Source organism: Typopeltis vanoorti, chromosome 1 (genome assembly GCF_054136105.1).
Source record: "Typopeltis vanoorti isolate ZY-2024b chromosome 1, IOZ_Tvanoo_1.0, whole genome shotgun sequence".
NCBI lineage: Eukaryota > Metazoa > Arthropoda > Arachnida > Uropygi > Thelyphonidae > Typopeltis > Typopeltis vanoorti.
In genome coordinates, this window is record NC_143549.1 from 161,940,844 (window position 1) to 161,958,893 (window position 18,050).

The 18,050-nt window shown below is 38.3% G+C and overlaps 1 protein-coding gene across 6 annotated transcripts in view; it reads left to right on the plus strand.

The window, feature by feature from the left end:
• LOC150110589 (TBC1 domain family member 19) overlaps nucleotides 1-18,050 on the plus strand; it is a 476,985-nt gene that overhangs the window by 21,820 nt on the left and 437,115 nt on the right. For all 6 annotated transcript variants that reach the window (XM_090395037.1, XM_090395020.1, XM_090395012.1 and 3 more), the window contains exon 2: nucleotides 13,543-13,668. In XM_090395037.1, coding sequence (XP_090251163.1) covers nucleotides 13,579-13,668 — 90 coding nt within the window. In that variant the 5' untranslated portion in view covers nucleotides 13,543-13,578. The remainder of the gene's footprint in view (nucleotides 1-13,542; nucleotides 13,669-18,050) is intronic.

Sequence of the window (18,050 nt, forward strand, 5' to 3'; positions counted from 1 at the left end):
ATTTATTAGCACATATAAATACAAAATTAAGAAAGAAAAATTTAAGAAAAAAATACATAAACACATATCAAAAATCACCATTTTTGATATCTGTTTATTTCAGATTTTTCTTGAAATTTTCGGCAGTTTCAAAATTGGAACTACCAGCTTCTCCCGTTATTCGTATGTCATGTAAGTTAAATCGGCTTTCAAATCGATGAAACCAACTTTTACTAACGTTAAATGTATGCTCGACAAATTTATCTTCTTGCTGTTTCCTTAAATTGTCAGATAGGCTGTGTGCTTTTGTTTGAATCGTAAACAAACTGAGAGGAATACATCAAGACCTGCCATTATGTCTGTCTTGGAAAGCATGTCTTGATGACATAATGGCAAGACTTGATGTTGTATCCTTATTTACAAACGTACCAGTTGAGGAAGTCATAAACTGAGAGGAATATTCTTGTTGATTTGATCATCTATCCATATCATTAAAAGCATTTCATGAATTGGCCCTTCTCTTTTTTTCTTTGAAACTGTACATTTCATATTAATTGCCCCTTTAGCTGCCTCCATTATTCTTGATTTATCTTTTATAATTGTTGAAACAGTTGAATGTGATAGTTTTTCTTCTCGTGCTATTTCACCGACTTTCTTTCCTTTGTCATATGCTTTAATCATCTTCGTTTTAACATCTAAACTTAAAGCTTTTCTTGCCTTCTTTTTTATGTTGGAATTTTCATCAGTAGTATTACTTCTCTTACTGGACATGATAGAGTTACGACAAGATACAAAAATTGCAACGAGAGAAATGAACACTTCGACTGCTGATTAGTAACCAACTTACCAAATGATGTGATAAGTTAGAAGTGGGTGAATCATAACAGTGACTATTGCAAGATCGGCTTTGCTTGTCGACTAATGGAGACGCTGCAATGCGTATACAAAAGTAATGTGATATATGTATGTATATGCTGGCACCAAAGTAAATTAGAGAATTTTTAATAATAATTTCAGCCGTCGTAAGTGCGAATCATCGTAAGTCGAGGTCTACCTGTATATATATATATATATATTCAATGCATTTGTTCAATGCCTTTGTTCAATGCATTTATAATCTGGTTGTAATACATCAGTAGTTTGCCAAAGCATGACTACTCCTTTAACCAATTTATGCTAACACCACCACCACACAGAATACTAATTTTATCAACTGAACTCTGGATATAAATTATACTTGCAAGAAATTATATCCTTATTTTTTATTCTTTTACTCAAGCAAGAACAAAGAAAAGTTTTCATTATTAGTTACTTTATGCAAAGTTGCATCACTTGGAATGCAAGAAGAGGAGAGAATGGAAAGAATAGGAGAGAGAGGGAATGGTAAGAGGTATAATGTATGGTGATCAATAGAAGAGAGGGAATGAGAGAGAGGTATGGGAATGCTAGCAGATGAGAGGATGGAAACAGTAGGAGAGACGGAATGAGAGAGAGATATGGAAGTGCTAGAAGAGGAGAGAATGGAAACAGTAGGAGAGATGGAATGAGAGAGAGGTATGGGAATGCTAAAAGACGAGAGAATGGAAACAGTAGGAGAGAGATGTATGAGAGTGCTAGAAGAGGAGACAATGGAAACAGTAGAAGAGAGAGGTATGGGAATGAAAGAAGAGGAGAGAACGGAAACAATAGGAGCGAGGGAATGGTAATCAATGGTCCGTGGTGTTCAAGATAGGATGCGTGAGGAGTGTTTGCCAGGAAGAACAATAGAAAGGGTGGCTATGCAATTAAGAGAGGTGAAAGGGTGGATGAGATGATTGTGATGGTAGGAACGAATGACTTGAGTGGTAATGTAAGTCGGGCAGCGAGAGATATGAGATTTTTGCTTGAGACTGTACGGAAGAAGACAGAGAGAGGAAAAATAGTGTGCGTGTTGCCTAGGTATGATAATGATGAGCTGAGCATAAGAGCGGTGATATTGAATGGCATAATAGCGAGAATGTGTGACAAGAGAGGACTGGTATATGTGGATGCTTGGAGTGCGTTTGAGGAAAGAGGAATTGTATGCGAGAGACCGGTTACATTTGAATGAGGAAGGACGTAGGCATCTGGAGAGATTGCTGTTCTGAACGAGTCAGTGTGTCCCAGGGAGGATGATAGCAGGGGTAGCCTCTTGTGGGAATGGATACTTGGGAGAAGGGAGACGATGTCAGGTAACACTCAGCCCAGTGGAGTCTAGAAGGGATAATGCTGGGTATAGAAACAATGGCTTTTATATGCTTTATACTAATGCCAGGAGTATCCGGAATAAGGGAGAGGAATTGGTGGCGCAGATAGCATCAGCCTGGCCAAAAATTATTGGGATCACTGAGACGTGGTTGACAGAAGGAGATATAATAACAGGAATAGAAGTCACTGGGTATAGCATTTTTCGTCAGGATAGGAGGGGAAAGCGTGGTGGTGGGGTACTGCTTATGATAAGTGATGACCTATGTCCTCTAAGAGTGGAGGCTTTGGAAGGAAGTGAGACAAATGATTTTGAGAGCGTATGGTGTGAGGTAGAGGTAGGCAAGACATGATATTTAGTGGGGGTGTTGCTACAGACCCAGAAGCACAGAGGATGGGGGACCAGGAGATGTTTAGACAGCTAAGTTTGGCAAGTGCAAGAAGAATGATTGTTATGGGAGATTTTAACTACAGTAGTATAAATTGGAGAGAGGAAGATGCATATAGCAATAGGGGAATGGAATTTCTAGAATTCTTGGGGGACAAATGTCTTAGGCAAAATGTAATAGAGGAAACAAGAGGTTCAAGAGTTTTGGATTTGGTTATAGCATCAGAAGAGTTGATAATAACTGAGATGACATCTCTCCCACCAGTTGGAGAGAGTGACCATATGGTTTTGACTTGGAAAATGAATAGACATGCAGGAGTATCAAAGAGATGGGACCTTATGTGGAATTATAATGCAGGTGATTATAATAGTCTTAGACGTCAACTTCATGGAGGGAGGAATTGGAAGGCCGGGATATCATTAGTGCGTGGGAAATTGTGAAAGAATATTTGTTAGCAGCAATGGTAAGTTGTATACCACGAGTGAAGAAGAGGACACAATTTGGAGTAAAGTGGATGACAAACAATATTAAACAGGAATTTCATGTGAAAAAGAGGCTATGGAAGAGATATAAGGAGTCAGGTGAAGAGAAGATGCATGAAGAATATAAGACACAGGCCAGAAGAGTGACTAGTGTGGTAAGGAAAGCGAAACTGGAATATGAGAGGAGATTGGCCCTGATCCAAAGAAAATCCTATGGAATTTTTTAGCTATGTGGCCAATAGGAGGAGAAATGACTGTGGAAGAATGATATTGTGCGATAAAAATGAGAATAGAGTGACTGACGCAGAGGACATAGTGGAATTGTTCAATGAACACTTTATTGGAGTATTTCATCCTAGAGATGTCAGTTTTAATGCTAGAGAGATAGGGCTGGTTCGAGGTTTAGAGGTACAGGAGGAGAGCGTGTTTCAGATACTGAGAACTCTGAATGTCAGTAAAGCTGTGGGACTAGATGGTATTTCACCATAAGTTTTGAGAGAATGTGCTAGGGAACTGACAGTGCCTTTAACCTGGCTTTTCAATGAAAGTCTGGTTTCGGCAAAGGTGCCCAGGGAATGGAAGGAAGGTAAGATAGTACCATTGCATAAGGGCGGTAGCAGACTGGAAGTGTCTAATTATAGGCCAGTTTGTGTGTCATCAATGGTTGCTAAGATCTTGGAGAAAGTAGTGAGGGACCGTATACAGCATTGGGCAGATGAGGCTAATGTTATCTGTTAGAATCAACATGGACTTTTGAAATGGCACTCTTTGTTTTAGCAATATGCTAGCCTTTTATAATAAAGTTACAAGAACATTAGATGAGGGAAAGGCATATACTGCAATTTTCTTAGACTTAGCAAAGGCATTTGATAGGGTACCACATGATAAGCTGATATTTAAGTTGCAGCACATGGGTCTGGATGTCAGATTGGTCAACTGGATTCAGGATTGGCTGTCTGATAGGTATCAGAGAGTTGTGTATGGTGGAGCAGTTTCAAGGAAGGAGTGTTACAAGTGGGGTCCCACAGGGCTCAGTACCAGGACCTATATTGTTTAACCTTTATATCAATGACATTGCCAGTGGATTGCAAGGGGATATTCAGTTGTTTGCAGATGATGTGAAGCTGGGAAGGATTATTAGTAATAGTGCAGATGTGGTAGCCCTGCAAGAGGATTTGAATAAGCTACATAGATGGGCAAATGAATGGGGGTGTCAGTTTAATGCAGCAAAATGTAAGGTCTTGAGGTTTGGGAAACATCGAATTGATGCTGCATACTCTATGGGAGGAGTTATACTGGAGGAAGTAGGAGAGACAAGAGATCTGGGGTTGATGATTGATAGAAACCTGAAATTTAGGGGACATATTGCAAACCTGATGAAGGTAACATAGAGGATTGCTGCAATAATGAGAAGGATGCTGACCTGCAGAGATGAAACAGTATACATCATTCCATTGTATAAGTCTCTGATCAGACCACACTTGGACTATTGTTCTCAGATTTGGTCCCCAGGATTTGAAGGTGATAAATTAACTGTGGAAAGGATACAAAGACGGATGACAAAGATGGTTTCAGGACTGTACAATGTTAGTTATGAGCATCGGCTAAGGGAATGTGGACTGCAGAGTTTGGTGGATAGAAGGAGAGGTAATATGATTGAGACTTTTAAACTGTTGAGAGGTGGTTACAGGGTTGACACTGGGGAGTTTTTTCGCTTGGTTGAACAGCGGGAAGGAGTGATGACAAGAAGCCATCCCTGGAAGTTACGAAAGGAAACTGTGAGCAAGAGGGTGAGGAGTGGTTTCTTTGCGTGGAGGGTGGTTGAACCGTGGAACGCATTGCCTGATGGAGTAGTATGATATACTTTGTGTTTCTTAGGGGGGGGGGGACCTCCTCTCGATGAGTCTTGACAGACTTTATGTTCTTAGGAAGGACCTCCCTCGATGAGTCTTTTGACTCCATGGAGGTCTGAATAATAATAGTAATAATTTGGTTTATAACCAAGTGAAAAAACTTGCCACAACTTCTCTCTCTCTCTCTCTCTCTCTCTCACTCACTCACTCACTCACACACACACACACACACACACACACACACACACACACACACACACACACACACACACACACACACACACACACACAGATTGGCCTATAGTTTTAAACTTCAATCTTTTCATTCTTTTCTCTTGTGAAGTGGAACAGTTTTTACCGTGTTTCTACTTTTTTGGTGCTTGTTCTATTGAAAATCTCATGTTAATCAAGTATAGCAAGTTTGCTGTTAACTGACTGACTGAAATATTCCCTTAAGATGTGATGTGTCATTGAGTCCTATTTTTTTTATTAGCATCAAGTTTACTTAATTCTGTGCATTCTGCTTTTACCATTAGCCTCTCCTCCACCATTCCCTCTAACTTGAGGTACTCATGTCACACTTATGAGGAATCAGTGAATCGTCCTTTTGAACACCTTGAGTATATTTTGTTTACCACACTGCCATTTTCATCCATTAATGTCATCCTCCAATAGTCATTCTTTCTTGTACTTGTCATATATCAAAAAAGCAATCTATTTTTCTTATAACTTGCCAGTTTCTGCTTATACTGCCTTTTGCTGTCCTTACCTAGTCACCTTCCTATCTTGCTTTTATGCTTCCTCCATAATGCTTTCTTCAAAAATACATGCTTTCTGTTAATTCATTTTACAAATGCTTTATTTAACCTCTTTATATTTTGGAATATATGTCTGAATGTATTCCAAAACATCATTGGCTGACCTGTATTGATCTCTTTTTTTCTGCCCCTGATTGCTCATTTCCATGACATTCCCAGTGGCGGCCGTAAGAATTTGTAGTGGTGGGGCTGTAGCCTCACAACACACTATACAATTTATAATTTTAGACAAAATATCATGATTCTTTTTCACATTTTCATTATGTTTATTTATTTCTAGCCTATAAGCTTCACTTAATTGTGTTTTAATATTAATTGTCCCTAACATTCCAAGATTACACACATTTTTTAAATGTTCAACATATTTCTCATGTTTTTAATTTTTTCACGTAAATGTTTTAAATCTGTTACTCCTGTTTTTATCCATGCTGAATCATCTCTATAGAAAACAAAAGAAAGCATTTTTCTCAGTACAGTCTGTCAGTCAAGTTATGCTTGTTATAAATATCAGTGTTAAATTTTCGTACATAACTCTGTGCTCTACTTTTTGAGGCCTGAGAAATGTTTAAATCAGGTGTAAGATGCCTCTTTAATTTAAATTTTTCCTGCAGTTACAGGTGGAAAATTTTATATTTTGCAAATATTTAACAGAATTCTTCTTTTCGTTCATTTCTATAAAGATATGAATTAAATGCTAGTAAATGCACAATATTTACCTACGATAATGACAACATTAATTTGTGTTATTTGTGCACATGTAGTAGCAACACATGTTGGGCTGCAATGCTACCAGCCCAAGCTGCATTTAAATCATGCATAACCCCTACTACGTTATCCTCACTAGATTAGGGATCCCAGATACATTGGAAAAAAATACGGGACACTTATGACTGAGGGTGAAAGTTTAGTATGCACATCCATCACATATGCCAGTCTTACAAAATGATTCTAACTTTCTAAGTGTGTGCATGGTAAGGTTTACTATGTACACACTTTATTAAGTATAAGTAAGATTCTTTTCCACTTCCCCCATCTCTTTCTTGGTAAAGAAATCACTGACTTTTGCATTTGTACTAGCTCGATATGCAGATTTATGTCTTTCCGTAGCAATGTGCTGGGTAATGTCGGAGACTTTCTGCCATGCTCGATGCTAAACAAGCCACCACAAACCGTAAACTCCACTTTATTTGTCTCGCCCAATTTAGTAGAATTTTTTAAAAACGGAAATCGAATTTTTAAAGTGTCTGTATAATCACACTTCCTTTTTGGCATTTTCAGCGTTCAACAGGGCCACAGGAGAATTGAAAAACCATACAGCAGCCGTACAGTAATTCATGCTCTGCAAGCACCAACCTGTTTCTCTCGGAGCAAGCTTCGAAAATGGCGTGGGTCAAGTGGACCGTTCCATGCTATTTAAAGTTGAGCCAATATCACAGCACACACCAAAATATCAGTGCACATGCGCAATGTTCTAACGAACTTATCATTGTTGCAGTGTTGCCATCACTTGCTTTGAGAAAATAACTATGTGTCTACAGTTTCCTGTAATGACAGAGAGCGATGTTTGTATAATAGAATAGAAATTGTAACTCATCGATTTTGTTATTCAGTCTTGAACTCAAAAAAACAGGACAAAAAGCTTTCCTGAAGAGTTTTCTCGGGACAATGGGACTAATTAGCCAAAAACGGGATGATCCCATATTTTACGAGACATCTGGAATCCCTACACTAGTTAGTAGTTTGGTGCGGTCTGCATTGAATATACTTGCCAGGACTGATAGCCAGTCCTAACCCGCACGGCACATTGACTATTGCAAAATACAACTATTGCTACAAATTATATAAAATACTATTGAGTGGTATTGTATTACAAACAAGAAAATAACGGTTTTTAGATAACTATATAAATTTATGCTAACTATAAATATATAATTCATGCAGTTTCAGGTGTGAAAAGTTTTTATTTTGCAAATATTTAACAGAATTCTTCTCTTCATTCATTTCTACAAAGATATAAATTAAATGCTAGTAAATGCACAATATTTACCTACAATAATGACAACATTAATTTGTATTGTTTGTGCGCTTGTAGTAGCAACGTATCTTGGGCTGCAGTGCTACTAGCCCAAACTGCACATAAATCACACGTAACCCCTACTACGTTATCCCCACTAGGTAGAAGTTTGGTGCAGTTTGCATTGAATATACGAGTCCTAGCCCGCACGGCACATTGACTATTGCTACAAAACAAATTATATACAATACTATCGAGCAGTATTGTATTACAAACAAGAAAATAATGGTTTTTAGATAAATATATAAAAATTTAAGAACGGCTATAATAAAACGGGAGGTTTCATTTTATACTGGAGGTCTGTAGCTCTGCTATCTCCTAAGCTTTTTTTAAAATCTATAGTAAGATCTAACTAAATATTTCTATAACATCTGAATAATTACTACTGTTGCAATCCCCTGCCTCCACATCATTACATAGTATAGGCATAATTTAAAACTTATAATTTATTCCCATATGTTTTATTTTCATTCCAGTTTATATTAGTAGGATTAAAATTGCTCATAATGCATCCTTCTCTTCCGTAAGCCAATTTGCCAATACATTTTCATCTCTCTCCATAATCTCTATCTCAGTATGACACTGTACTGCCTCAAAACCACTGGCAGTATTTTCCTCTTGCATCTTCACCTTGTGCAGGCATCATTTCCATACATTCAGCAATAGTTCATTCATTTGAACACAACAATTTCTTACACTTCTGACATTTATAAATAAACACAACATTTGTTTTTGTCTGTAACCAGTCCTACTTCTGTCACTCAACTGTAACTTATTTATCCCTACCCCTGGCTACTTACCTTTATAACCATTTATCCAATATTTTGAACTACTCCCCTTGCATCAGTGGCCATCTCATTGCCTTTACTGACCATTCCAACCCCCCCCCCCCACACACACACACACATCGGTGCTTCTTACATCCACTTTTATGTTGTTTCTCCCTATGTATCTCACCTTCCCCTATTCTCTGTCCATCTTGGATCCTATTCTATCATTCACTTATTTTGTATCCTGTATATTCCTCTCCATTCACAAGCACTTCTGTCTCACCTCTTTCACTCTTTATTAAAAAGGTTCAGGATTTTTGTTTCTTGGGAATACTGTTAGACACCTTTACAAAGTCTGACAATATTATGGTATATGCATTTCTTTTATTATTGTTATTATGCATAATTCTCCAGAGGGTCCAAGGACTCACTGAGGAAGGACCTTTTTAGCCATTCATTCATAAATACCTGTCACATATTCTTTGAACATATCACTAATTGTAGCCTATTACATACACTTGCAACATACCAAGAACCTAGAACTCCTATGCTTCCTAACCCTTTGCTTTCCTAACCTTTCCCTTCCCTTTCCTAACTCCTATGCTTCTGCACCCTTTGTGGCTTCCAGAGATAATCTCTATTTCAGAGTATTTTAATAAAAAGGTGAAACATCTTTTGATACCTTGTATATATGGAAAATATGACTTGCATTAATTCTGTCCACCTACTGTGCATCTGCTGCTGGTGAGACCTCAAGAAAGGTTAAATTGGTGTGGGTAGTGATCTTTCTGTCCTCTTCCACTCTTGACTCTTCCCACTTCTGCTTTGCCTTCCTCTTAGCCGTCACTGCATCTTGTACATTATTATTCCACCACCAACCCTCCTTCTGCTCTCTAATCTTTCCAGATGTTTCACCAAGCACCTCAATTGCACAGCTTAGAATTACTTTGGAATTATGTCTCCACCAGTCTTGTACACTTTCTAGTCCATCCAAAATCCTCTCTAACACCTCCCTAAAATGGTTCCTCACACCCTCTTCTTTTAAGTGAAACCACTTAATTTTCTTACTCTCATGGCTTCCCAAGGTTCCTATCTTCGACTTTATTTTAAAGTCTGCGCACAGCAGCCGGTGTTGTTGTTGTTGTGCCACTCGATCTGTTGGGATTACCTTACAATTTGTTACTGCCTTAAGATGTTTTCTTCTAGTCAAAATGTAGTCAATCTATGAACTATTGTTGCCACTTCTGAATGTTATCAAATGCTCTTCCCTCTTACAGAAAAAGGAGTTCACAATTGCCAGATCAAACGCTACTGCAAAGTCCAAAATCCTCTCTCCTTCCTGGTTCATCATTTCCACTCCATGGCCACCATGCACCCTTTCACAGTCCTTATTCTGTCTCCCTATGTGTCCATTCAAGACTCCTCCGACAATCACCATCTCGTTTTCTTCCAGTTCCCTCATTTCTTCATCTAGCACGTTCCAGAATTCATCCTTCTCTTCTGCTGTACAGCCAACTTGTAGGGCATATACACGTAAGACGACCAGTTGCTTTTCTCCAAGACCCACTTTCGTTTTCATGATCCTGTCATTCCTCCTACCTACTTCCAGTACTTCTCCCTTCATTCTGCCACACATCACATTTTCGACGCCATTTCTTCCCTCTTTATTCACTCCAGAATAGAACAATTTATACCTGTCTCCTAGTTCCTTTGCCTTTTCCCCCTTCCACCTTGTCTCCTGCATGCATAAAATGTCCAACTTCCTCTTCCTCATCATGACTGCCACCTCTCTTTCCCTTCCAGTCATGCTTCCAACATTCAACGTTCCCACTCGCAACATTCTCTCCACCTGCTGGGCTCACTTCTTTAACTGCACCTGCCCTTGATGCAGTAGCCCTCGTCCACTTCTCGCAGCTGTAGGGCGATGTGGCTGCACGTCGCTTAAGGGGTATGCCCCAGCCCTTGTATCACTTTCTTTTGAACTCATTTGATCATAGCTAGAGCTGGCAGTGAAGTTTTATGACCGAATGCCCTTCCTGATATCAACCCTTGCCATTTATCCAGGCTTGGGACCGGCACCTATTGTGGCTAGCTTGCCCCCTTCAGTGGCTGCAATAGGCAAAATGACATAGCAAGAGAGGAAAGATTCACTCTTAGCCCTTGAATATTCTAATAGCATTGGGGGATAAGGAGCAAGAAGAGGAGAAAGAAGCAAAGAAAGAAGGGGAGAGGACCAGTCTACAGATAATATAATAGATGTATATTACATGAAGTAAAGCATGGTCCAGCATCAGGTACCTCGGGTTTGCCATGCCCGTACTCACTAAAGTGAGCCCATGAGGATCAGATGTTAATAATAATAATAATATAAAAATATCATGTATATATTCCTCCATCAGCTGTTTTTGTTTTGAAATGTGAGCAGATTACTTAAAGAGGAGTACCATGAATCTGCTAAAAACATACTTGTGCTGGATTGTATAAATTATTTTATCCATCTGTGTCCATTCAACACTGACACTTCTTTGTGTAGCTACAACAGTGCAGGATATAGCTGCAAGACAGCCACAGAAATTACTGCAAAAAAGTATTGATATGATAAGCATAAAAGCCATGTCATTTAGAAGCTTCAGTAGCACTTGCTGTGATAAAAGTAATGGTATCATCACTTTCCCCAGTTACTCATTGCCTCATCCAGGAGCAAGATGCAGATCAGTCACTGGAAAAATATTTTTGCTATCATCAGCCACAGCTGAATTTGAACACTTAAGTTTTAGTAGACAATGCTCATGTATTTTGCTAACAGTGATGTACCAAGCAACTTCCTATGTATCATAGATATGATATGAATGCAGTCACTTAAATTTCTGTTTATCTTTTTCATCGTAATGTTGCTACTGCCTTGACAAGGATGACAGTCAGAAGAACAACTTTTATATTTTCCATGGCAGGAATAAATCCGACAACTCAATATGCCACCAACAACAGACCCCAAAACATAGAGGAACACTGGTAGTGAGGAATGCCAACAAAAGGAAAAATATCATTATAAAAAAATGCCAACCACTCAACCAGTCTTGGAGAAAACAAACAAACAGAAAGAATAAAAAAATCCTGCCCATGAATACTTGTCAGCTCATAAGAAAAGCAGTTGTAGTGATGAACTTATATAGCATAACAGGGTAGCCACACACAATATACCACATTCTCCAGCAATGATGAATGCAATAAGCAGCAAACAAACAAACTTCCCAAGTGCAACAACAAAAAAAATCACCAGCTAAGTTCCTGCAAACTTAGCTCAGCCTCAAACACTCCCAACTTATGAACGACGACACCACACAGGAGTCCTCCAATCGCAGCTAAGAGACTTACATCCAAAACTGAAGCACTTTTGGTGCTTCAGTTTTGGATGTGCTTCAGTGGTCTGTTTTAGGGCCATTGCTGTTTAACCTATATGTTAGTGATATTGGGGAAGATTTGGACAAGGATATTCAGTTGTTTCCAGATGATGTAAAGGTGGGACGAACTAGGAGAAGTAGAGCAGATGTTGTGGCCTTATGAGAAGAGTTGAATAGATTGAGTGAATGGGCAGCATGGGAATGGGGGATGACAGTTCAATGTTGCAGAATGTAAGGTTTTAAAATTTGGAAAACAAAGATGGGATGTAGACCTTACACTTGGTGGGGATATATTGTTGGAGGTGGAGGAAATAAGAGATCTTGGGATGATGGTAGATAAGGATTTGAAATTTAGGGGACACATTGCCAAAATTTTGAGGCCAACACAACGAATTCTGGCAGTGATGCAGAGGACTCTGACTTGTAGAAATAAGGAGATTCTGGTTCCATTGTGTAAGGCTCTGATTAGGTTAGGTTAGATAACCTAAACTGTAAATCAGATAACCAAATCTGCTGTGCACAGATTTGGTTATCTGATTTACAAAAGGATGAAGAGATGTTGGAGAGGATACAGAAGCAATTGACCCAAATAGTTTCTGATCCCTGGAATGTTAAATATGAAGAAAGATTGAGATGATGCAATTTGCAGAGTCTAGTTGCTAGGAGTAAGAGGGACAATATGATAAAGATATACAAGTTATAGGATTAACGTTGAAATTTTTTTCATAAAATGGAGGGAGATTGGGGAGAACAATAGCTCATTCCTGGAGGCTGTATAAGGAGAGTGTGAGCAAGGGATTGAGAAGCAGGTTTTTTGCATGAAGAGTTTGTGAATGATAGGAATGAATTGCCTGAGAGCATGGTGTCTGCAGAGAATTTGAATGTGTTTAAGGCATAATATGATGATCTCTGTATGACACACACTCATCTAGGATGAACCTCCTAGATGAGTCTGTGACTCATCTAGGAGGGCCATGGGGTCTTCGGCTAATAAAATAATAATATTAAAAAAAAAATAAAAAAAGGCCATCGTTCACCACAATCTTAAACAATTTCCAGGAATAGTCTTATGCTCTTTCCCCCTCCCTTTCTTGTTTGTGTGTGTGTGTCTGTGTATAGTCTTCTGCATATTAATCTGGTAAAACCCTACTTGCTAACTTATCCCTTCTATGCTACATCCTGCAATTTACAATACCCCAACCTTTCCTGATAATCATTCCATGGTTGTGATATTGCTTTAGTTATTTGTCTCTGTATTCTTGCAGAGTGGGTTTACCATTACAAAAGAAACTAAATTTGCATATCATAGTCCAGTTGTAGTCTGATCAAAATCTTGTGAAGCATCACATCACTTGACATCACATCACTCTTTATAATTTTTCTAACTTTGCATCATCAACAGACAGCCAACATCATATTTCCATTAATTAATTAATACTAAAGTGGTCTGTGAAATCAGTGATAAATTTCAGTTTATGAAGTGATTAATTGAAGTGTTTAGTTGAAGTGTATTAATTGATGAATTGTACCAATAATATTATTTCATTTTACAGGTCTTATGTGTGAAGTTGTTTATTTTGTAATGTGAAATGGAAACAGTAAGTGAATCTACTGTACTTGCTGTGATGAAAGAACTGCAAAAGTCAGTTGTTTATTTTAATTTAATGAATAATGTCCAGGTATGTATGCTGTGACTTTGTAATATATTCAATGATCAGTATAGTTATATTCTGTCAAAAGAGATAACTGTGTAGCATTGTAGGAAGTTAATTTTTTTTCACATGGTTATGCAGTATATTATACTTAACAAAAAATGATATTCTTGCTTTAATCCTTATTGAAGTGCAAGAGCAAATACTTTTCATGTGAATTATCTTCACAACTAGTCTACTTGTACATAGAAGCTGTTGACTACTTGTTGTTTGCCTTAGTAACCTATAATGTAATGTAATGCACACTTCCATTTGAATGTATATATCGTGTATTGCTATTCATTATGGGAAAGGTCATTACTCAGTCTAGTTTCCACCTTTATTTATTGATCTTGTCAAGCATAATATATTTTATGACTAAGTCAAAAATTTCCTAAAACTTTCTCTGATCAGAAGTACTTTAAAAAATGGTAACACACCATTAGAGATATTGGAGAGGGTCCAGAGGCGAGTGACTAAGACAATCTCGAGACCTTGGAATGCTGGCTATGGACAGAGGTTCAAGAAATGTGGATTGCAGAGTTTGGTGGATAGGAGGAAGATAGGTAATATGGTACACATTTAAGTTAGTGAGAGGATTTTATCAGATTAATGCAGAGGGGATTATAAAAAGAGTAGAAAGTGAAAGGGGAAGAACCAGAGGTCATCCTTGGAAGTTATGTAAAAGTGTGGTGAAGAGGGGTGTGAGGAGTAGATTTTTTACATAGAGAATTGTCAGTGAATGGAATGCATTACCAGAAGGGGTTGTTAATGCAAGGAGCATTAAGGATTTTAAGATTCTATATGATAAATATGTTGACATTGAATGAACCTCCCACAATGAGTCTGCCAACTCCATAGAGGATGTAATAATAATATGTGGAAAATATGACTATGACTTTTACATTGATTTAACCTAGGTCTGGCTCCCACTGATGAGATCTCAAAGACTGGTCTGGATAATGATCCTTCCCATAATTCATAGCAATATACATGTCCAAAAGGAAGTTTGCTTTACATACTAATGGGATATTAATAATATCCCATTAGTATGTAAAGTATGTAAAGCAACTAATATGAAGTCGACATACTGATGCAACTGATATGAAGTCGACGGCCTTAATATACAAGTAGACTAGTTGTGAAGATATGCCATTTGCAAACATTGTTTGCTTATACTTGAGTAAGGATTAAAACAAAGATATATATATATATATATACATATTCTTGTCAATTATAATAAACTGTGTAGCATTTGTAGAACGTATAGTAAAATACATTTATGCACAGAAAAACATGTTTAATGAAATTGCATGCATATTTTGCATCATATTGAAAGTCATTATTAGAAAGTGAATAATAGGAAATTCAAAAACAACAGTGCAATTGAATGGAGAATTGTATCTTTTTACTTGAAATCTCAAGAGTTCTGGATAAATATACTATTATTATTATTATTACCCCAAGACCTCATGGAGTCAAAGACTAATCTGGGAGGTCCTTTTATCACACACACACATCTCATCATACTGTGTCTTAAACATACTCAAACTCCTTGCAGACACCACACTCTCAGGCAAGGCATTCCAATCATTCACAATGCTGCACGAAAAAGCCTACCTCTCGTTCCCCTACTCACACCCTCTTTATACAGTTTCCAGGGATGACCTCTGGTTCTCCCCTGATCTCCCACTATTCTCTGTAGAACTTCTCCACCATTGATCTTATAACAACCCCTTACCAACTTGTAGGTCTCTATCATATCTCACCTCTTCCACCTCTCCACCAGACTCTGCAAATTACATCTTCTCAATCTTTCCTCATACTCAACATTCCAGAGGTCAGAAACTACCTTAGTCAGTCGCCTTTGGACCCTTTCCAACATCTCTTCATCCTTCTGAATACCCGGTGACCAAATCTGGGCACAATAATCCATGTGTGGCCTAATCAAAGCCTTATACAAGAATCTCCCTACTTCTACACGTCAGTGTTCTCCGCATCATTCCCAGAAGTCTTTGTGTTGTCGTCACAATTTTGACAATGTGTCCCCAAAATTTTAGATCCTTATCCACTATCACCCGCAGATCTCTTATTTCCTCTACCTCCAACAATATATTCTCGCCAAGCATAAATTCTGCATCCCATCTTTGTTTTCCAAATTTTAAAACCTTACATTTTGTAACATTGAACTCTCATCCCCATTTCCGATTTCCGTGCCCCATCACTCAATTTATTCAAGTCTTCTTGCAAGGCCACAACATCTTCACTACTCTTTATGGTTCGTCTCAACTTTGCATCATCTGCAAACAACTGAATATCTCCATCCAAATCTTTGCCAATATCATTAATATACAAGTTAAACAGTAATGGCCCTAAAACAGACCCCTGAGGCACTCCACTAGTGACTTTCCTTTTTCTGGATATCGCACCCCCATACACAACTTGTCTAATAATAATAATAATCCAATGCACTAATCTAATATCCAACCCCATCTGCTCTAGTTTGACTGTCAACTTATCATGAGGTACTCTATCAAAAACTTTTGCAAAATCCAAGTATATTACTGTGTATCCTTCTCCTCTGTCCAAGGAAGCAGTCACTTTATTGTAATAAGTAAGTAGATTACTAAAACATGACTTCCCATTAGCAAATCCATGCTGTCCATCAAAGATTATACCGTTATTCTCAACCCAACTCTGGATCCTAGTTCTCACAAGCTTCTCCAACAACTTAACCACAACACCTAACACACAGATAGGCCTTTAGTTTGATGCTTGAGTTCGATCACCTCCTTTATGAAGTGCCACAATCTTGCCCTCCTTCCACTCCTTAGGAACTAGACCAAGTGCAAGACTCATTATTAAAAAAATATGTCAAGGCAGGTGTCAACTCTCTGGCACATTCCTTCAGAATGCGCAGTGATATATTATCAAGTCCCACAGCCTTATTTACATCTAGTTTACTCAACTCCCTGAACAACTCTTGCTCACTTACAGTCAGTCTCTCCTCCCCATCATAAATCCTCTCAATCTCTCCATGAAGTCACATTCACAAGGTTGAAAGATCTTCAAGAACTGCTCATTAATTATCTCCACCACACATTCTGCAACAGCTGTCTTTATACCATTTTCTCCAATCAATGTTATCCTTCCATAATCATTCTTTCTTTTGCTGGCTACATGTCAGAAGAACTCCCTAGGATTCTTTTTGGCTTCATTTGCTAACTGCTGTTCATACCTCTCTTTAGCTACTCTCACCAACCAAGTCACCATCCTTGCCTGGTCTTTGTAGACCTAATGAAATTGGTTATTTCCACTTCTCTTATGCTTCCTCCACAATGCCCTTTTTCTCTGTATTGCATGCTTAATCTCTTTATTCATCCATCTCACACCTTCCTTATTTAACTGTCTCACCCTTGGAATATATTTAGACATTGCATCTGCTAGATAGTTTTTGAAAATCCCCCAAACTGCATTGATCTCTTTTCCAGCTAACTCCTCATTCCATGCTACACCCACAAGCTGTCTCCTGAGCTCTTCATAATCACCCCCCCCCCCTTGTAGTTCCACATATACCCTTTTCTCACAGGGGTCCTCGCACTGCTGGCAACCACCCAGTTAATTACCTCATGATCACTCTCACCAATTGGTGGATGATTTGACACCTCATTTATAATTATATCCTCTGATGAGATGACCAAATCCAAGACCCTCAATTTCTCGCGTGCCCTCTGTTATATACTCTCTGAGGTAGTTATCCCTCAAAAACTCAAGAAACTCATTTTCTTTACTTCCAGTTGTTATCTCATCATTCCAGTATATATTGCCATAATTAAAATCACCCATAATGATCACCCTTTTCTTATTTTCTTGGCTAATTTGACTATACATTTCACTATCACCACCATCCACATTACCAGGTCTATAACAACATCTCACCAAGTATTTGATTCTATTCACCTCTATCTCACACCATACTGCCTCAAAACCACTGGCTCTATTTCCGTCTTGCATCTCTGCTTTGTATGGACATAACTCTTTCTATATCATCAATAGCACTTCCCCTTCCTTTTTTACCCCTTCTATCCTCACGAAATGCATCATACCCTTCCATCTCTATTCCTGTCAGGATGTCATCCTCTTCCAACCATGTCTCACTTATTCCGACAATCTTTGGGTGAACAGACACAATTAGCGCAACAATTTCATCTGCCTTGTTTCTTATACTTCTAGCATTAGTATGCAAATACAACAGCTCATTTCTGGATCTACAGCTAGTTCCACTGATACCACTCACTCGATGTGATCTCTCCATACTGGACTGGGGCCATTTCCCTTTCTGCTTCTTCATTTTAGAACCCTTTTCAATT